General features: G+C 47.4%; 9 protein-coding genes across 9 annotated transcripts; 6 read left to right on the forward strand and 3 right to left on the reverse strand.

Annotated features, from left to right (window-relative positions):
- Positions 1–350: 350 nt before the first annotated feature.
- On the forward strand, positions 351–2,145 carry N7484_003818 (methylmalonate-semialdehyde dehydrogenase; the record flags this gene model as incomplete). Its single annotated transcript, XM_057114238.1, has 5 exons — positions 351–482; positions 564–794; positions 864–1,034; positions 1,092–1,256; positions 1,312–2,145. 5 exons carry the CDS (start codon positions 351–353, stop codon positions 2,143–2,145), a joined length of 1,533 nt encoding a protein of 510 aa, XP_056974378.1.
- Positions 2,146–3,650: 1,505 nt separating this feature from the next.
- On the forward strand, positions 3,651–5,467 carry N7484_003819 (uncharacterized protein; the record flags this gene model as incomplete). Its single annotated transcript, XM_057114239.1, has 6 exons — positions 3,651–3,864; positions 3,917–4,262; positions 4,316–4,397; positions 4,567–4,875; positions 4,928–4,958; positions 5,010–5,467. 6 exons carry the CDS (start codon positions 3,651–3,653, stop codon positions 5,465–5,467), a joined length of 1,440 nt encoding a protein of 479 aa, XP_056974379.1.
- Positions 5,468–5,552: 85 nt separating this feature from the next.
- Positions 5,553–6,200, reverse strand: N7484_003820 (uracil phosphoribosyltransferase; the record flags this gene model as incomplete). Its single annotated transcript, XM_057114240.1, has 2 exons — positions 5,553–5,748; positions 5,797–6,200. The coding sequence occupies 2 exons, from the start codon at positions 6,198–6,200 to the stop codon at positions 5,553–5,555; spliced, it is 600 nt and encodes a 199-aa protein (XP_056974380.1).
- A 429-nt stretch (positions 6,201–6,629) lies between these two features.
- On the forward strand, positions 6,630–8,090 carry N7484_003821 (URC4/urg3 family protein; the record flags this gene model as incomplete). Its single annotated transcript, XM_057114241.1, has 4 exons — positions 6,630–6,782; positions 6,842–7,169; positions 7,229–7,402; positions 7,456–8,090. The coding sequence occupies 4 exons, from the start codon at positions 6,630–6,632 to the stop codon at positions 8,088–8,090; spliced, it is 1,290 nt and encodes a 429-aa protein (XP_056974381.1).
- Positions 8,091–10,111: 2,021 nt separating this feature from the next.
- Positions 10,112–11,741, reverse strand: N7484_003822 (CoA-acylating methylmalonate-semialdehyde dehydrogenase; the record flags this gene model as incomplete). Its single annotated transcript, XM_057114242.1, has 2 exons — positions 10,112–11,166; positions 11,216–11,741. 2 exons carry the CDS (start codon positions 11,739–11,741, stop codon positions 10,112–10,114), a joined length of 1,581 nt encoding a protein of 526 aa, XP_056974382.1.
- A 507-nt stretch (positions 11,742–12,248) lies between these two features.
- On the forward strand, positions 12,249–13,698 carry N7484_003823 (uncharacterized protein; the record flags this gene model as incomplete). The annotated part of the gene is made up of 4 exons (XM_057114243.1): positions 12,249–12,287; positions 12,346–13,302; positions 13,356–13,500; positions 13,556–13,698. The coding sequence occupies 4 exons, from the start codon at positions 12,249–12,251 to the stop codon at positions 13,696–13,698; spliced, it is 1,284 nt and encodes a 427-aa protein (XP_056974383.1).
- A 174-nt stretch (positions 13,699–13,872) lies between these two features.
- On the reverse strand, positions 13,873–17,058 carry N7484_003824 (uncharacterized protein; the record flags this gene model as incomplete). The annotated part of the gene is made up of 8 exons (XM_057114244.1): positions 13,873–14,073; positions 14,130–14,355; positions 14,404–15,209; positions 15,294–15,306; positions 15,575–15,922; positions 15,968–16,114; positions 16,168–16,306; positions 16,353–17,058. 8 exons carry the CDS (start codon positions 17,056–17,058, stop codon positions 13,873–13,875), a joined length of 2,586 nt encoding a protein of 861 aa, XP_056974384.1.
- Positions 17,059–17,294: 236 nt separating this feature from the next.
- N7484_003825 (lung carbonyl reductase) lies at positions 17,295–18,253 on the forward strand (the record flags this gene model as incomplete). Its single annotated transcript, XM_057114245.1, has 5 exons — positions 17,295–17,303; positions 17,347–17,522; positions 17,574–17,934; positions 17,981–18,037; positions 18,095–18,253. 5 exons carry the CDS (start codon positions 17,295–17,297, stop codon positions 18,251–18,253), a joined length of 762 nt encoding a protein of 253 aa, XP_056974385.1.
- A 124-nt stretch (positions 18,254–18,377) lies between these two features.
- Positions 18,378–20,351, forward strand: N7484_003826 (uncharacterized protein; the record flags this gene model as incomplete). Its single annotated transcript, XM_057114246.1, has 4 exons — positions 18,378–18,478; positions 18,534–18,708; positions 18,754–19,428; positions 19,479–20,351. 4 exons carry the CDS (start codon positions 18,378–18,380, stop codon positions 20,349–20,351), a joined length of 1,824 nt encoding a protein of 607 aa, XP_056974386.1.
- Between the last annotated feature and the right edge of the window lie 404 nt (positions 20,352–20,755).

A 20,755-nucleotide genomic window follows, 5' to 3' on the forward strand; every position in this document is an offset into this window, starting at 1 on the left:
CTTATTCATTTTCACTCTCAACCTTGACCGCAGTTCACGAGTAAGCAATGTGACATACTCTGTCGACGAGAGAGTTCGACACCGGGCTATTCCAGTTGTCGCCGATGAAATATGAAACTGTAACTTGACATTGGAAACGAAAGCAACTGAATGGTGTCGACTCTCTACCAATCACGTGGTCCACAGGTCCAATGCACCGGATCGGCTGTGCATATTTAGCGTCTTCCCCGCAGTTTCGTGAGGGGTTGTCCCGAGCCACGTAACATGAACCTCCAAGTATTCTCGCGAGATAGCTTATCTCAATCATTCCCCCTGAATGATTTAACCAATTGAATAAAGGGATCACAGCCATGCCGAAAGCCATGGCAGCCCGACGAGGCGCCCGTTTCACACCTTTCTCACGAACCCCACGAACCCCTGTCATCGCTAATGAAGACACCATGCTCCCGTCATTTGACAATTTCCCCGCATATTTAGTTGAGGTATGTCAATCCATAAATTAAAACTGGGCGACTTTTTTGAAGAGTCAAGACACTCAAGGGCTCTAATTGACTCATTTCAAGGGTGACTCCACATTCGTTCAGGACGATCAATCGATGGTATTGGCTAGTTTGTCGGAGCTTGCCGAGCTGGGCGCAGGCTCCAACGCCTTTCTAGATTTTGTCTCAAGTCAAACTTATGACGAAAGTCCAAGCTCGACTTCATCGCAGCCGCGCGCTGCGGTGGCGCATCTCTTCATCAATAACAAGACAGTTATGTCCAGATCTAAGGAATGGACTAGCATTCTGGATCCAGTAAGGATATCACAAAGTACAAAGGAGATGGCGATGTGTATCTTGCTTTCCTAGCTAACTTTTGCAAAGACCACCCAAGCCCTTCTATGCAGAGTTCCATGCTGTACACACCAAGAAGTGCAAAATGCAGTAAATGCTGCAAATGATGCCCAAGAGGACTGGGAGGGTATAGGATTCCAGGCCCGTCGGGAGTACTTGTTACGACTCATAGATACTCTCAAGGACTTATCCTCGCTCATTGTGAGTTTTATGTAACGAGAGACGTTCCTTAATGTAATATGAGCTAATCGGATCTAGGTCACGAGCTTGTGCCGGGAGGTGGGTAAGACAATAGAAGATGCAGAGTCAGAATTCCACCGAGGCCTGGATTGTATCCACGCCGCATGTTCTGTTGGTCCTGAAATGGCGGGCATGTTTCTCGGGAATGACCCCACAATGCTACAGACATTCTACGAGCCAGTGGTAAGCGAGGGGAAAAACCGACTTCACGGTTTCAAGATAAGCTGACATTTGCAAGGGCGTCTGCACAACTATTACACCATTTAGCTTCCCTTTCATGACCCCTCTGTGGTCTATTCCATATGCCCTCATAACAGGAAATACTGTTGTTCTGAAGCCATCTGAAAGAGCTGTTTCAGTGCCAGCACTTCTCGCCGAAGCCGTAGTCAAGGCCGAGTTTCCACCCGGCGTTTTCAATCTTGTGCATGGCGGTCATTCAGTTTCCCAGATGCTCATCTTGCAACCCTTAGTGAGAGCAATTAGCTTTGTGGGATCAGAGTCCGCTGCAAAACAAGTGCACGACCTTGCACGCAAAGCCGGGAAGCGAGTTCAGGCAGAATGTGGCGGCAAAAATCACGGTGTCATTTTGGAAGATGCTGAAATGATGCCTACCCTCTTCGCCATTGCAGGCAGTGCCTTCGGGGCCGCAGGACAACGGTGTATGTCGCTAAGTGTCGCGATATTTGTTGGCAACACTGCACGATGGATACCCAAACTTGTCGAGGTTGCCAAGTCGATGACTGTGGGAAACGGCAGTGACGAGGAAACCAAGATCGGACCTTTGATAGACAAAGAGGCGAAATCAAAAATTGCAGCTCTCATCGAGCGTTCCACAGAAGAGGGTGCAGTTCTACTATGCGATGGAAGAGACGTGAGCGTTCCAAGATATCCCAATGGGAATTTCCTTGGACCTACAATTCTATCTGGCGTCGAAACATACATGGAATGCTACCAAACAGAAATTTTTGGTCCAGTCCTCATATGTATGCAAGTCAATACAATGGAAGAGGGGATTGAGCTTATCAACCAAAACAAATGTGAGTTTCTTTCGGACAAGCATGTTAATATCTGAGGTTGACTTTCGAATCTAGACGGTAATGGCTGTTCGATTTTCACTACGAGCGGAAAGCATGCGAAGACATTTCAGCGTCAGGTCAATGTGGGTCAGATTGGCATCAACATCCCTTTGATTGGTATGTTACGAGTCCACTCCTTTTAAGGCCTGCTACTGATTGCTCAGCGCCCTACGGTACTGCCGTGCGGACCAGCAACAAGGGAAGCTTTATGGGAGGTAAGAATTGGAGAGCAATGAGTCTCCCACACCGAGATGAAAATACCATATGGAGTAAAGCCGGCTGACACCTCTGCAACAGACAGGCACTGCCCGGGGAAAACTTATTGGCCTTTTTTTACCTCCACGAAGACTGTTTCGGCTCGGTGGGATCAATGATTAGGCTACAACAAAGAAATGGTATCCCAGTTCAAAACTATGGAAATGAGCGGTGTACTGTACTCAATTGAGAATCTAGGAGTTGGTCGCTATGGCATGGCATAAATATAATATGATCAAGGTTGTTTGTTGAGCCGTAATAAGAAAACCAGTGTAAAACGACCGGAGCCTCACGGAAACCTCCCGAGACACTAAAATAAACACAACGGAAGAGAAAAACCTCAAAACCAAAACCACAGAATAAAGAAGGATCTGGCTACTCTAAACCATAAAAGCTTGCTGATAAGTAAAGTGGAGATGGACCGAAGTGGAGGCAAAATGAGCCAATCTGGCAACGGAAGCCGATGAGTGGAGTCGCCAGTAACTCGGGGATGGACTCAACGAGTATAGCGTCCCGCGCAAAGAACGGGAGCCGCGAATCTCATGCCATTATTTCCACTCTTCCGCTCACTTGGGTCGTGTGCCTTTCCGCATACACCGTCAAACTCTCCCCAACAAATGCGTGATCATGATTGGGTTGACCCCTGTGACTTGCCACCAAACCAGCCCTTATCACCTATGGGGGCTAAGGAATCCTGCTTTAGGTCCTCGAACTCCACTCGCGCTATCAGCCACTTTTACCCCATTCAACCTAAATGGCCCAATATCCGGAGATAAGCGGTCTCACTCTCCGTGGCGATAATTATTCAGTCTGCAGTCCCTTCTGAGTATTTCTCAAACCCTTGTTCAATCTTGTGTCCTTGATTCTTGAGCTCCCTTCCATCTAGTGCTCGTCAAGATGTCGGGATATTTGAAATGGGCCCAGGAGAGCTTGAGACTGAAGGAAGTCGATGGGACATTGGAACATACGCGATGGGTCAATGAAGGTAATGAGGGTGAAATCTGACCTTCATCGCCCGTGGCTGACTTGACCTTCCCCAGATCTCTTGCCGACACCACCAGAAAAAAGAAGTAAGCGTTACCCCTGCGCCGCCAGTGTGATAAGGCTAAACGATAATGACTAGCCTGGCGATGGTGGAATTATGTGACCTTCTATTGGTCGATTTCCTTCACAAATTGGACATTGGGATCGGTAGGCTGCTCAAACCCTCGCCCACACTACGTATTAATTAACGTCTCCGAAGACAATGATTGGAATTGGCCTTAATTGGTGGCAATCCATCGTCGTCATTTTCGTATCGCAAATGATTTCCTCGATCGCCATGGCCTTCAATTCCCGCGCCGCGAGCGTGTATCACATCGGATTCCCTTGCGTCGCTCGAAGCGTCTTCGGAATGTGGGGAAGTTACTACTTTGTCGGTGCGCGAGCAGTTCTAGCTGTAATTTGGTATTCAGTGCAAAGTAAGTTGACAAGCAATTATCTTATCTTTACAGATACTAATTAGTTTCCCAGTGTATTATGGCGCTGAGTACATGCACAATATGCTACGAGCGATCTTTGGACACAATTTCACCAACATACCCAATGCACTTCCGGCCAGTGCGGGGATCACCACTTCTCTCATGCTGGCATTTTTCCTAAGCTGGCTTGTTCATCTTCCATTTTGTTATTTCCGGCCATATCAATTGCGAAAGTTCTTCTGGTTCAAGACAATCGTTTCATTGCCATCTATGTTTGGTTTGTTCATTTGGGCCATGGTTAATACGAATGGCAAAATTGGGAGCTTGTATAGCGTTTCCTCGCGATCGTCGAGTGCTACTGCTTGGCTGATTCTTGCTGGAATTAACAGTGGCATGGGGTACGGTTCTCATTACTCCCCTTGACTTGGCTGTCATACTGATTGAAACTCAGAAACACTGCAACCTTGATCACCAATCAACCGGATTATGCTCGCTGGGCCAAATCGCGTGGTGCACCTATCTGGACGCAGCTTGTGAGCTCGACCTTAATGAGAGTCGAATATCATGTTGCTGATACTTCTTAGATTGTTAACCCCTTGACAGTCACAGTCTCAGCTACGCTGGGAATTCTTTCCACCAGCGCCGTCAATGCTAAGTATGGCACTGATATTTGGTATGGACTTCCACCGGATAATTATATAGACAAAGGCTAACGGTACCAGGAATCAATGGGATATGATGAGCCTGATCCTGGACGAGTACTGGTCCTCAAAGACGAGATTTGCCGTTTTCCTCTGTGCTTTCGCATGGTTCGTCCAGATCCTCGGAACCAACATCGCGGCAAATATGATGTCCTTCGGCGCCGACTCAGCCATGTTGTTCCCCTCTTTCCTAAACATCCGTCGTGGACAGTTCATTGTCCAGTTTCTTGCTTGGGCGGCCTGCCCCTGGAAGATCATGACATCCGCAGCCAAGTTCCAGACTTTCCTCGGTGGATACGGTCTCTTTATGGTTCGTGCTTCAAAACATGTTTCACAATGCAAGTACTCACAAAAATCTACAGGCGAGTGTTGTTGCCATTATGGTCTGCGACTGTGAGTTTCTCCAACCATTTGCATCGAAAGGATAATCACTAACATAAACAGATTTCTGTCTAACGGGTGGCAACATAACCACTGCTTCACTATTCGTCCCCACAAAAGCGAATAAAAACTATTGGTACCACGGCGGAGTAAATATCCAAGCCGTGATAGCCTACCTGATTGGAATCGCACTCCCCTTTCCAGGATTTTGCGGTGAGCTCGGCGCCAAAGTCTCCAGTTCAGCGGCACACATCATGGATATTGCGTGGCTGACCGCATTTGCGGTATCATTCGTGTCTTATTACGTGATTTGCACGTTCTGGCCAACATCCAGCATCCGTGAAGTGAAGGAGAGGAATTTGACACGCGAACAGCTGGCCCCTGAAGATGATTATTACGACGCTGCTATTACAAAAGATGAGGAGATTACGGGTGCTGCCATTTCCTCGGGCAGATTCTATGGACATGAGGGCAATGATATCCCCAAGGCCTTTTCAGAGAGGAAGTTTCCGGTCGAATGAAGAATGTGTTTTAATATTTGCACGCAGTCAAAGCAAAACCATGTGACTAATGTCTAGCGATCTATTTATTCTTTGGTCAGTTTTTCTAGCCTAGACTAGTTCCAAAAAGACGATCTCCAATATCTCCAAGTCCAGGCTTCACATATCCCTTATCATCAAGCTCCTTATCAATAGCACCGACAAACACATCTGTACATTCTGGCCACACATTTGCGACCTTCTGCAAACCGATCTCGCTCCCAAGTAACGCAAACAGGGTGATATGATCAACACCCCAGTCCCTGAAACAGAGTTAGCATGATCGAAATATTCTGCATGCTCTGACTTACCTCAAGATATCAATTGCAGCCTTCGCAGTGCCACCGGTCGCGACAAGCGGGTCAAGAATATAAGCCCGCTTAATCTTGGGACTCTTCGCAGGAAGCTTATTATAGTATTCAATCGGACGTAGCGACACCTTCTCGCGAAACAGACCAAGATGGTATGTAACCGTATCCGCGTCTTCGGGGAAAGCAGCCAGGAAGGAATCCGCCATAGCGAGGCCCGAACGCAAAATCACAATCACGGCAATTTTCTCATCGGGGCTCGGAGGTGTGATGACACTTTTTGTCAAGTTTGCTGTTAATTCACTCACGAGCCGACGGACAGCTGCAGAACTTATGGATTGATCGCGGAGTTGGGAGAGGGTTTTGGACGCTTCGGCGTTTTCGATGAGAGTGATATTTGACGCCATTTTGAAAAAGGTGGGAGAGGAGAGAACTCAAACGGATAATTGAGGATTCAGAGCTCCCATGGTTATATTATTATATCCACGAGCTCAGTAGCTCAGGCACAATCGGAGACTATCGCCATCAAACAAGATAAGATTAGGATAAGCCGCAATCGGACTCTATCTTATCGTTTTATTATCGGAATCCTTATCGCGCCCTACTTTCCTGCTTATCGGATGCGGGGATTGAAGCCAATTTCCTGGTTGTAGAACTGATCAGACCTGCATGTACGTAACACAAACTCGGCTGCGAGAATGAGACGGTGAAGTGCCCATTTATTTATTTCATTCTTTTTCATTTATCTGGCAACAACATATCGTTGCCAAACGAGAGAGACACGTCGGATTGACTTAACCTCCATTCTCTATCTAATCTTGTTGGCAAAGGTCATAATGGCCGAGATCGAGTACCTGAAGAGCCTACAGGCTGTGCGCGAGCGCGCAAATCTGGTCCTGAAAGCCGCCGAAAACGATGAATTGACGCACTTCTCCTATCACCCGAATAAGATGGGGGAAGTGGCGGAATATGTGACTGGCATTATCAATGTATGTTCTCCAACGCCAACCCTCATTAGATAACAGCTATCTGACGGAGGCCTCTCTAGCGAGACTTTGGACCCGATAAATTTGACAAGATCCCCCCTCACGGTCGGTGGCAACACTTCGAGATTGGTGGTGTTCCTCGAGTGGATCAGCTCATCAAGTCCTGGCAAGAGGAGGGATATGATAAGATTGAGGTCACTCGGCGACTAATTGATCTCTTCTTCGTCGCTGTGCTGCTGGATGCTGGTGCTGGTGACTTTTGGAAATTTACCGAGCCCGGAACCGGTGATGCGTATGGGCGGAGTGAAGGAATCGCCGTCGCTGCATTATACATGTTCAAGGCAGGTTCTTTCACAAGCAAGTCAGGAGCTGATAGCGAGTTGGTTGATGGTAAGTAACGAGAGTGACGACATATTCCGATCATGAACTGACGTTGGTATACTTTACAGGTCAGGGTCTTGCATCCCTCAATATCGATACGTTCCGAAAACACTTCCAGATCACAGCTGAAAATGAGATTATCGGAGACGTCTCACGTGTCAGTCTTCTGAACAGTGTAGGAAAGTCATTTTTGAGTCTACCAGAGATTTTCGGGGAAGCTGGTCGACCTGGAAACCTTGTTGGTAAGCTGATATTCCCTTCTAGTGTTACCATGTCCATTGCTAACCAGATACAGACTACATACTGGCTCAAAAGAGTGGGAATGAGTTAGAATATGAGACATTGTGGAATGTCCTTCAAAAAACTCTTCTGCCGGCATGGCCCAAGAATCGAACTCAGGTGGATGGCGTTCCCATCGGAGATTCTTGGCCCCTGGAGGTTCTAGCAAAAGTGAACAAAGGAGAAAGCGAAAGCAGAACCGCAAATATCCAGCCCTTCCACAAGTTGACACAATGGCTTGCATATTCCTTGTCGGTTCCTTTTATCCGAGTGCTAGGCTTCGAGTGGAAGAATCTCAGCTTGGGAACGGGGCTTCCAGAATATCGCAATGGCGGCTTATTTGTTGATATGGGAGTCCTTCAGTTGAAGGAGACTGTCTTGCAGCAAGGGCGAGCAAATTCCCAGCAGGAGACACCAAGCTTTGAAGCTACTAGTGATGTGATTGTTGAGTGGCGAGCTATGACTGTGGCTTTGCTTGATGCGCTCTACGAGACTATCCGAGATAGCTTTGCCAAGCAAGGCGTCCAGTTAAATATGGCACAGATGCTTGAGGCTGGTACTTGGAAGGGAGGCCGAGAACTTGCAGCGAAATATCGCCCTTCGACTAAATCCAGTCCCATCGTAATCCAAGGAGATGGAACTCTATTCTAAGCAGCTACATTGAAGACCCGAGGAAGAGGGTCGGGCTTTGTAATGTGGTCTAGCTTAGCTAAACATAATAAACTACCAAAACTTGTCAATCCATCAAGATGAGGCCGTTAAATTGACTGTTGATGCTTAGGATGTTCAACATAGACTTATATCGTGTGTAACCATCGGGAGACATTGATATATCTTAATCACAATCCCGAGCCCTTGAGGCCCAGAGCCGGCCTCGGAGGCCTCGTCGCCCATGGGATTGAGAATAATTTGACCTTGGCTGATGTTGGACAGGTCTGAAGAGATTGTGATTCATATAATTCTCGGTCCCAAATTCAGGCGTAATATAGACGATGAATGTATGAAAAAGGTATTGAGATATGAAATAATCATCCAGCCTGGTGCAGGATAGAAACGATTAAGCTTGAAATAGGAGATGACAGAAAATTATGGCGTTCAAGCGAATTCAATGATGCGTTCCGTAAAACCGATCCCCAAAATCCCCCAATCCCGGGCTGATATGGCTAGTAAAAGTCAACGTGTGATTCATGAATCATCGTGGACATCTTTGACTTACTTTGAGGGCGTGAGCCTATCGTCTATGGCAGCAGTAACCAATCGAATAGAAGGAAACCGATCAAATAATACCTTTATTCCATGTTGCGCTGCTAGAACGTTAACAAATATGATATTCTCCTCGATGACTCCAGCTTCTTTTATCGCGTCGATGGCTGCACATGCCGAGCCCCCGGTGGCTAGCATTGGCTCAAGAATGAAAATAGCTATGAGGGATTAGTAAAATCTCATGAAATCCAGATTATCCCCGGGCATCATACTCTTAGAAGCAATTCCCGTGGGAAACTTCGAGTAATATAACGTCGGAAGACTTGTCGATTCGTCACGCTGAATCAACAATTTTCCAAAACTTAATGGGCCACTGAAACCAAATCAGTCTTACTATCTCATCAAAATTGCAAGAAACTTACGTATATCCACGTCTCAGGGCGTTCTCAAGACTTGCACCCGCTCGAAGAATACTTACGCCACAAACTTCTCGAGTCTCTTTTATTCCTTGATATTCAGCTCCAGTGGGACTAATAACTTTCGTCGCTTCAGATGAAAGTAGATCGAGTGCTAAATGGACATACTATTAGAAATGAGTCCATCTCAGAATGACCGCTATAGATCACATACCAGCACTAATAAGTTGATCACCAACCCTTTCGGTTACGTCCGCAAAAGTCGCAACGGTCGTATTTGAGTCTCGAAGGATAGTCATCAGACTCAGTAAATGATTGCCTTGGGGCAGAAGAGAAATTCGAGGGCTAAGAGATCCCGATTTGCAAGTCTCAGTGATACTCATGATGGCTCTGTCGATCTATGTTGACGTATGATTTTGAATAGTAAGAGGGGCAGAAGATCCAGCTGAGAGGCAAACTGAGTCAAATGGAATAGAGAATGACAAGCGTCTCTATAAAGCATCACGCGACCCAACCTTGTGGCGTCCAACTCACTTGCCCCTCAGTCTCGATTCTCGAGCCTGTCCTAAATGTGGGGCTCTGCAAGTAGATCTCATGCAGCAAATCTAATCAGCAGATGATAGAGTTGACTTTATTCCGATACACGATAAGATAGCCGATAAGTGTCCCCAATTGTGGATGATAAGCCGAGATTATAACAGGTGGAGACGGGCGGGCGATCTGGCCGTACTCGCCCACGCTGGTGAGAAATAGTATGGAAAATAGGTAGAGGAAGAGGGCTGTTGAGACAGTCCCCGTTGCTCCCTGATCAAGCGAATCGACACCTAGAAGTTATGGTATTAGTGCTCATTCCACTGAGGTTTCGTCTAAGTAATGTTGATTCGAGGTTTTATGTCACATATATTTGGATTTATATTGATTTTAAGTTTGGATTATAGTTCTTATGTTTGTATTATAGCGGTAGACTGTGTGCTTAGGAATTTTATTTGGAGTAAATAAGTAGAAATTTCGAGCATCATATCTAGATAGTAGATACCCTGGACTAGTCCTCTCTTAACTATGAGTAGGCATAGAAAGTGTTGTCTTTGCAGGTTGGCTATCCCGACCAGCCCATTTCGAAGTCACAGTCTTCAACTGTGTATAGAAATTAACACCGGGCCGCCCATAGAAGGTATTGGCCCCCCCTCCAGCAACGCTCTTCTTATTTCCAGTGAACGAAAACATGGGGAGTGGCACAGGGATTGGTACATTGACTCCAACCTGCCCAGCTTGAATGTTCTTCCGGAATCGCTCCGCTGAAATACCAGAGGAGGTGAAGATAGCTGTGCCATTGCCATAGGGGTTCTCATTGACGAGCTTAATAGCTTGGTCAAGGGAATCCGTCTGAAGGCAAACCAGCACAGGGCCAAAGACCTCTTCCGTGTAACATTGCATAGATGGAGTGACCTCGCTGATGATGGTTGGAGCCACCCAGTTACCGTTGGGGTATTTAGAAGGTTTGACTCCACGACCATCAAGGAGCAGTTTCGCACCCTCGGTCTCTGCACTTGCAACCAGACCTTCGATCCTAGTCTTACTCTCCGGTGTCACGACGGGACCAAGGTCTGCCTCAGCCTCAAAACCACCATTCATGGAGAGAGCCTTAGCTCGCTCAACGAGTTCGGGTAGCCAATTTTGCGTCTCTCCAACAAAGACTACAGCAGATAAAGCCATACACCGCTGACCAGCTGCCCCGAATGCCGCAGCAATAATTGCATCCAGTGTCGAATATTTGTCCGAATCAGGCAGTACCACTGCATGATTCTTTGCGCCAAGGTTTGCCTGCACTCGCTTGCCATTGGCTGATCCCTTGGTGAAAATGTATTCGCCAGCCTTGTTACTTCCGACGAAGCTGATCGCCTTGACAGCAGGTGCATCAAGTAGGAAGTTCACAGTATCATGTGCACCATGCACCACATTGATCACGCCCTTCGGGAATCCTGCCTTTTCCGCCAATTCCATGAGAATCATCGCCGCTCCCGGTGCTCGCTCGGAAGGCTTCAAGACGACAGTGTTTCCGGTGATCGTGGCGATAGGTATGCACCACAGTGGAATCATAGCGGGGAAATCTTTCAAACACTTAGAATGATTCAGCATCAGGAGTAACCACAGACTTACTGAATGGACAGATCACAGCGACGACACCAAGTGGTTCACGGTATGTCCTGGTTTCCATGTCTTTGGCGACTTCGAGAACCTCTCCCTTCATATATTCTGGCCCTGCACAAGCCGCCTCTGCCACCTGCAAGCCGCGCAAAACATCGCCTTTCGCGTCAGAAACAGTCTTTCCTTGCTCAAGTGTAATCACAGCTGCGAGTCGATCCCAGTGTTCCCGAATCAGAGCAACGTAGCGGAACATGATCTGCTGTCTGGCAATTATAGACATGTTTTGCCAGACTGGGAAAGCATTCTCTGCAGATGCCACGGCCTCCTCTAGCTCAGTTTTCACCATCTTTGGCACTCGCGACACCAAGTTATTGGTCGCGGGGTCGTGGACATCGATGAAATCCTTCGTGGCTGAGAACCGGAACTCATTGTCAACGAAGTAGGGTGTGTCTTTGGGGTCGGTAATTTTCTCGTGGGAATTGGGGAACACACTGGCAGATGTGCCTAGCACACCTTCCTTTAGGGGGGTTTGAGCCATCGCTTCACTCTGTAGTTTTGGAGTTTTGTTAATGTGATGTTATCTCAAGATGTTCCAATCCTAACTGGCGGGGTGGTGGTTAAACAATGATCAGCTGACCATCTCTTAAGGAAGCTCTTTCCGAGAAGCGGGGAATCACAGGTCAAGCGAACGATAGCTTCTCCGAGGCCAAGTCCTGTGGAGAACCACTCCTTGCCTTACACAGCGATAGCCCAATCTCGATACCTGATCCCCACAATCTCGATAAGGCGATAAGATTGGATTTGATTAGGATAAGGGCCTTTTATCTTATCGGTGCCTGCTATCGCATTATCGCGCTATCGCTAAGATGTTGAACAAGCATTCCGCGATGATTAGACCGATCTTCAATAGGATGTTCTCAAATAACCCAGCTTATAAAGTGCTCTGGGAATCATTTGGGAAGACAGCAGAAAGTAATTTCGTCTCGTCCGTCAACTATTCTTTCGTCGTTGTCCATATTTTGTGACATCGTCCATCACAGTCACAATGACTAGAGACTCTTCCCGAGATGGAGAGCGCATCATTGTCAGTTGGCTTCTTTGAATTTGATCAAATTGAATTTTGACACTGACTGGGATGGCAGTTAACAACATACCCCGGCCAAAGTGTTGTCAACCCGGTACCTTTAGAATGGGGCAAGATGAACCCCGAGGAGCGAGGGCCTGTTTTGGTTTCGCGGAATAAGAAGACTATCACCCACCGAAACGCCATCGGAGCGCATGGTGGAAGCTACTCAATCTATAATGCATTGGCCATTGCCGCAGGCGATCTTCCTCCAGATTTCAAGCCTAGCTTCGAGAACACCCAGCCTATCTTTAACTTTCCACCGCAGGCCGCCTGGGGAGATAAGACGAAGATTGTCGCCATGGACCCCTATGGTCACGACACAGTGAAGCATTTCAAGAAGCACCTCGATGATGGTCTAGACGTGCGCCCAACTATCGCCGTGACGCGAGCCACAATGCGTCTAGCCGAGATCACTGACTCTATCCGAGAAGGCCGATTGCAGGTTGATGGCGACATTGTCATCAGCAAGGAAGGCGATGTTCGCGTAACGAAAGCAGCAGTGGAGCCTGTGTGGTATCTTCCCGGAGTAGCTGAGAGATTCGGAATCGACGAAGGCACCCTCCGTCGCACACTCTTCGAGCAGTGCGGAGGAAGTTTCCCTGAATTGATCACTCGACCGGACATCAAAGTCTTTCTACCTCCGATTGGTGGTCTTACTGTTTATATCTTCGGTGCTCCTGAGAAGGTCTCAGATCCAAATGTGAAGCTCGCTCTTCGTATCCACGATGAGTGTAACGGATCAGATGTTTTCCAATCCGATATTTGCACATGTCGGCCTTACCTCGCCTTTGGTATTGAAGAAGCCATCAAGGAGGCTCAGAATGGCGGATCTGGTGTTGCCATCTATTTCCGGAAGGAAGGACGTGCTCTTGGCGAAGTCGTCAAGTATTTGGTTTACAACGCACGCAAACGTGGCGGCGATACGGCCGACAAGTACTTTGCCCGTACTGAGAATATTGCGGGTGTAAGAGATGTGAGTTGGTCCCTTGCTTGGACAAGTAGTGATCCAGAACTAATGACCTCAAGATGCGCTTCCAAGCTCTGATGCCCGATATTCTTCACTGGCTGGGCATCAAGAAGATCGACCGCATGCTTTCCATGTCCAATATGAAGCACGATGCAATTGTTGACTCAGGAATTCCCATCTTGGAGAGAATTCCTATTCCGGATCGTAAGTCAAGATATACTGAGCCGGAAAATTTTCAATTTGCTGATTTTGACCATAGATATGATTCCCTCCGATTCTCGGGTTGAGATCGATGCTAAGATTAATGCTGGTTATTTCACCACCGGCAAGAAGTACACTGATGAGGAACTTGCGCAGGTGAAAGGTCGGGGATGGCAAAACTGGGAAGATGTTGAACATTAAATAGATTAGTTCAGCGCTTATTCAACAAATATTGCATATTCGGGATCAACTCTGATAGTGCTTGGCCGTACTAATTCCTATTCTTTCACATATCACATTAACGTACCTCTAGTTCACTAGCTTATATCATAACAACTACATGACAAGAAGATCAATAATTGAGTATAGCCCTGTTTACCAAGCAAGTTCTGGCCTGCTCATACAAGTGGCCGCCTCTAGCTTCGAACAAAATTGCTCTTCTTCTTCCAGCTTCGCAGTCATTCCACCAGGGAATTTAGGGACAGCCGGCCATATCTCTTGACCTCCTTGTTGCTCTTCCTTCTTCCGATGCTTCATAACCATGTCCCGTACATTGTTTTGAAAGTGAATTGGTCCCTGTAATACACTCTTTAGTCAGGAGAATTGACATGGTGGCCAAAGGAGCTACATACCTTCTCCTTGCTCGGATGAAGTTCACCGTTGGTGAACACCCCACTGTTCAAATTCTCTTGTGTCCCAACGCAAAGCTCCTTATCCTCATCCAGAACCTGCCTATAGAAAGCATTGATATTCTCGAACTCTTCGTCAGTAGCATCTCGGTGTCGATAGACTTCGTTCTCCACTTTGCTCGTAGTGGCAGTTAGAGGAACCATTCGTTGGATATAAAAGAACTTATCCCTATCCAATCGTCAGCTCTGAACCAATAACCGGAAGTAATGTACCCACGTAACCGTGATAGACGTAGTAGGAAAAAAGTAAGTGATAGCCCTTTTAAACTGCGTGTCAATCTTCTCCTTATTGAAAATATGATGCTCCATATAGCCAGCCTTAGGTTCAACCCGGTACCGAGGTAGATCCGACACGCCACTAATAAGTGGATGAGAAGTCGCGCAATGATAGCACTCATTGTAATTCTCAATCAAGCCCTTCCAATTGGCATCGACATCCATCTCCCAATAATGGTCGAAAGTATATTCTCCAGCGAAATCGAAATCCTGCATTCTTGGTTGCTCATCGATGCGCTGGTACTCGTCTTCCCATTTCACGTCAGGATTTCCAGCTTGAAGGTTCACCCAGACGAAGCCGGCTTTGTCGATGTGGACGTGTATGGGGAGTAGACCCTGTTGACTTTTGTCGAATTCCGGGACCGTCTCGAAACGAGGTGCTTTTGCGAGGTTTCCTTTGAGGCCGTAGGACCATCCGTGGTATTTGCAGCTCAGGATTGAAGTGGAGCCGGATTGAGCTTGGATGACTGGGAATGCGCGGTGTCGGCATACATTATGGAATCCATTGATGTTCCCGTCGCGGTCTTGGATCAGGAAGAATGACAAGTTGGCGAGTGTGAATGAGAGAAAATCACCTGCTTTGGTGAACCGGCTAGAATGGGTCAAAAGGAGCCATCTTTTGGAGAAAATGGCGCGCCTTTCCAGCTGGTACATTGCTTCGGAGCGATACCATGATGCTGGAAGACCCCTTGGGGGTTGTTTCTCTGGGGCGTTTGAGGACCAACCGAACAGTCGCCACATTTCGAACTAAAACACGGGTCAATGAGCTCAATTGCTTTTCAAACCCCCATCTTCCATGCATTTTTTATGGCCTGATATATAGATACTGACAGGTGCGGGGAAGCTAGTAAACAATTTACTATCGCGAGTGGGGAACTGAAGATACTGATAAGCTTCCGTGACCTTTCCGGGTTCTTTGCACACGTTTCTATCAAGAATGGGGGAAGTGGGGGCTCATCACCACCCTCATATAATATTGTTAAACGACGAAGCTTTGATCTCTAATCAATAATGACTAATCTTTGTCTAAAGTCGAGACTCTACGATATCACCACCTTGTAAAGATTTCCAACAGCGATCCACCTGGTTCTTTGGGTTAGCATCATTTCAACAGTGTGATTGGAAGACGTACATCTGCAATATGATCATATCCTAAAAGCTTTGGTGCCAGGCCAGGGTCTCTCCAAGCCAAAGCTTCTCCTTCTGGTGTCGGCGTCATCTGCATCTTGGAATCTCTCTCTTGTTGTTCCGGTCCGTCGTGAAGGTGGTATAGATATTGCTGGATGTTACCTCGCTCGACTACCATTTTTGTTCGCTGTTTCCGACATTCTTGGAAGACTGCCAAAGCATGTCTCTTGGCATGCAGGAATTCAGGCGACGTTTTGCTGATATGGGGATTATCTGGGAGCCGAGAGAGACATTCGCCCAGAACAGCGCCATCTTCGAAGGCCATGCCAGCTCTGTTACTATTAGAAAGGCCTCATGAAATGACTAGGTAAACATACCCTGAAGCTAGATACGGCAGAGTTGCATGGACTGCGTCACCCAGCATCACCCATGCTCCGGATGGATGGGCCCAATTGAAGTCTCCGAATCGGATACATAGGCGCCATTTTTGTACAGACTGGCATAGCTTGAGTAGTTTTTGAATCCTGCCACCGTTAATATTGAATCTTCCCAAATGGTCATCAAAAGCAGAACCAACCTTGGGTCCCACCCTTGGAATAATGAGCACATCTCTTCCACATTTCCTTTGATGGTAGTGGCAAGAGATTCTTCAGGGATATCATCGGGCACGAGAAGAACCATATTGAATAGATCTCCCCCACGAAGCACGTAATTCACTATACAGTCAGAATGAGAATTAAAGGTAGTGTCAGAGAAACATACCTGCATGAGCATCAGGGCCAAGCCAATAATTCACCTGGGGGTCGTTCACAAACGGAGCCAACTCAGGATCTTTGCGCATCTCCTCTGTAGACAAAAGCAATCGATATGCCAGATCACCTGTCTTAACCGGCGGATCCTCACGCCCAAGCAATTCCTGCGTCAACTTTCCAAATACTCCATCGGCCCCAAGCACCAGATCTCCCTCCCACTCCCTTCCATCCGCAGCAACAGCCGTCGCAATTGCTCCATCCTCTCTCACACGAACATTTGTGATCCTTGCACTACATGTCATCTGCACACCCAATTCCAACGCTCTATTGACAAGACACCGCTGCAGATCCGCACGATGAAAATCCCGGTACCAAGTCCCAGGATAACCCTTTTCCGATTCGTGAAAATCCAAAGAAGAAATTGGATTTCCTTTCCACCCGATAAAGTTGCACACGCGTGGGAATGTCATATGCGGTGTGAGCGCCTCCTCCAGACCCCAGTGTTGAAGGACCCGTGAACTATTGGGTAGAACCTGGATGCCTGCACCAACTTCTTTGATCTCGGAGGTTGCTTCAAGGATGTGGACTTTGTGTCCAGCTAAAGCGCAGCTAATGGCTGAACCCAGTCCTGCGAGGCCTGCACCGACTACGAGAATATGTAGCTGGCAGGACTTCGAACGGGTCTGCTGTTGCTTGATGTGGATTCGAGGTGCCATAGTGAAGATGTAGACGGATTTCTATCTTGACTTTCTTGCGGTATCTACAACTTGAATGTATTAATGGAGTATTTAAGATCAAAGTGCTTGATGCGGAGCTTCTGGCAAAGATGGGGGTTAGTCGGTGTACTTACTGCCGATACCGATATCTACAAATAAGGTGTGAGGGGTCAAAAGAGGATTGCATAACATCTGTTCTTTTGATTTACTGTTGTGCCAGCTTAAACAATTCAATCATGTCGAAGGTATGTCAATTCCTAAATGCCGATATCCCAACTAATCGTCCAGTTTTCTCTCCAAGGACGCACCGCACTAGTAACGGGAGGCGCCCGAGGATGCGGCCTGGCCTTTGCGCGTGGACTGGCAGAAGCAGGCGCGAATGTCGCAATCTTCGACATTATACCACCCGATGAAGCATTCACATCAATTGAAAAAGACTGTTCCGTCAAGACCGCTTACTACAAGTGAGTAGCTCAATACTCTACCAAAATCTACCCAATAGCTAATTCAAGAAGAGTGGACGTTTCCTCCGAAGAATCCCTCCGAACCGGCTTTGAACAATTTCAAAAAGAATTCGATAACGCCCTTGACATATGCGTTCCCTGCGCTGGGATCAATCGCCATCTCCCGTTTCTAGAGTTCACCTATAAAGACCACCAAGACTTGCTCTCGATTAACGTGCTCGGACTATATTTTACGGCTCAGTTGGCAGCGAAGCAAATGATCGCCAATGGGACGCAACATGGCAGCATTGTTCTGGTAGCCAGTATGGCAAGCCATATAGCCGTGCGCAGTCAGTTGTGCAGCGCATACTGTGGGACAAAGGGCGCTGTTCGATCCATGTGTCCAGCGATCGCAAAAGAGCTAGCAGCATACGTGAGTGCCATAATGCCAATCGAAGGTCGCATACTGATTGATACAGAATATCCGAGTAAATTCCATTTCTCCAGGCTATGTACGGACCGAAATGACCGCATCTGTACGGAGAACCCCATCCTGAATATGTGAACACCGCTAATGGAATTGCTTTGGATAGTTCCCCCATCTTCTCGAGGGCTGGAAGTCGGAAGCGATGAATGGACGGATTGCCGAGCCGGAAGATATAATGGGGGCATGCGTGTTTCTAGCTAGTGACGCGAGCGCATACATGACGGGGCAGGATATCATTGTGGACGGGGGAGTGACCCGCTGGTAGCAGATACATATCAAGAGTGGGGGTTGTATCTTCTCCGCATCTGCCAAGCTGATTTATAACTCATGGCCACATAACAATGAAGAGCTCGATTTACAATCAATTTTATACCAATAAACTCGAAAAGATGGCTCCTGGTATAGACCATGAAGGATACAGCTTCGGCGAGCCTGTCAATGCGACGACAGTCGTTGTTGTCGGTGCAGGGCCGTCTGGTTTGATGCTCGCGTAAGTCACTTCCGAGCTAGCTTTCAAGCTGTTGTTGACTTTTCTTTTTCCAAAGATGCAATCTCGCTCGTTTTGGCATTGATGTCGTTATTCTTGACGATCGCCCTGATAAAACCTCCACTGGGAAGGCAGATGGCATGCAGCCCAAGACCATCGAAACATTCAAGCAAATGCGACTGGCAGAGCCGTTGCTGAAGAATGCAGCTCGTGTATATGATATTTCATTTTGGGTGAGTCTTTTTCAATTAGTGTTTGGATGACACTAACAAATGTAGCAATCCACAGCAGACGAGCCCCTCCGGCGAACAGGTCGTCAAACACATTATCCCGAGCATCTCGTTGGAGCATCCGACCCCTATATCCTCTTAGCTCACCAGGGAATGATTGAAGAGATTCTGATTGATGATATGGAGTCGCGAGGTGTATTCGTAACCCGAAATGCCCGCTTCTCGTCCTGTTCAACGACTGGACCAGGTCAGCTAGAGGTGGCATATGAAGACTTATCAACCAATACGATCAAAACCATCCGAGCTGAATATCTAGTCGGATGTGATGGTGCACGATCAAAAGTGCGAACGTTCATCCCGGATGCTGAGCTCGAGGGTGAGATGACCAACGCGTCATGGGGTGTTCTAGACGGTGTGATTGATACCGACTTCCCTGACCTGTGGAGCAAGGTAGCGGTTCGCACCCATACTGCTGGGTCGATACTCTGGATCCCTCGAGAACGCAACATGACACGATTGTATGTCGAACTCAGCGCGACCGATGGAGAGCGAGTGGACAAAGCGAAGGCCACAACCGAATATGTCATGCAGCGCGCAAAGGAGGCAATGCACCCATTCAAGCTTGAATGGAAGACAGTGGAATGGTTCGGAAACTACGTGGTCGGTCAACGAGTCGCGAAGCATTTTATGGATCCTGATGCCCGAATCTTCATCGCCGGTGACGTAAGTCTATCCAAATCATTCTAGTTGTACAATTCTAATGTTGAACCCAGGCCGGTCATTGTCACTCAGCTTTGGCAGCTCAAGGCGCCAACACAAGCATGCACGATAGTTTCAATCTGGCATGGAAGCTCAATCTCGTGATTCGAGGACTAGCCAAGCCATCTTTACTATCCACCTATGAGGAAGAGCGACGCAAGATTGCCAATGATTTGATCAATTTCGACGTGGAGCATTGCAAAGCTTTTGAACAAGGGGAAGCAGCGTTAGCAACTAATTTTAACGACAACATCCGATTCATCTCTGGCGTAGGAGCTGAGTACTCTACTGGCATGTTAAATCGGGCTAGCAATGGGCTATCTACACCTCTCCAGCCAGGTGAACTACAGCTTCCCGGCAAAGTAACAAGATACGTTGATGCGAATCCAGTGGATATTCAACTTGATATTCCTCTCCTGTGTCAATTCCGCATCTATCTTTTTGTTCCGGATGTTCCATCCTCGTTGAAGTTCTTGGCCACTCTTTCTGAAGACTTGGCCAATCTGAATGGGCTTGGAAAGCGATCTACTGGAGCAAAGCAGTCTTATATTAAGAAGCCCCTGGGACTGTCTCCGGCAGATGAGTTCATCTCGCCGCAAAGATATACTACTGTGTCAAATGTTTTTACCTACGCGATGGTGACTCAGTCTGCCAGATCAGACTTCGAGATTGCAGATTTGCCCAAGTTATTGCAGGACAGTCGGTGGACATTGTATCTTGATACAAATGCGACAGAAAGGTGGTTTGGAAAGCTGAAGAAGGAACAGGTTGGAGTCGCGATTGTGCGTCCAGATGGATATTGTGGAAGCATTGGCACATGGGGACTGGAAGAGGCAGATCAGACCAGAAGATGGATAGAAGAATACTTTGAGTTTATGCAGTGGTAAATAGACGGAAATTTATGATTTCTCTGAATATTATACACGATTCTACTAAACATATTTGCGTCTTTAAAATTGAAGCACTGATCATGAACATTGGGCATCCCTGCTGCCTCGGGTCTATGTACATTAAAGAACTGCCGCAAAGAGTTCGCCACTTGGAAGCCCAACGCCCCTGACAGAAGATCTGGTTTCCATAGACCCAGGCTAGTAAGCCTTAGCCAGCTAGAGTGGGGGGCTTAGATCCACGGACTAACATCCGCCATAGTGAATGGTGGGGGTCAAGCTACAGCTCAACCTCACAACAGAGCACCACATCCCACTATTATCCCACTTTCGTAGATCGTCAACAATGGGAGACCACACACCCCTTTCTCCAATTGTCTAGGTATTTAATAGCAGCGAGAACA

Source organism: Penicillium longicatenatum, assembly GCF_028827895.1.
Source record: "Penicillium longicatenatum strain IBT 33135 chromosome Unknown contig_2_segment0_segment0, whole genome shotgun sequence".
NCBI lineage: Eukaryota > Fungi > Ascomycota > Eurotiomycetes > Eurotiales > Aspergillaceae > Penicillium > Penicillium longicatenatum.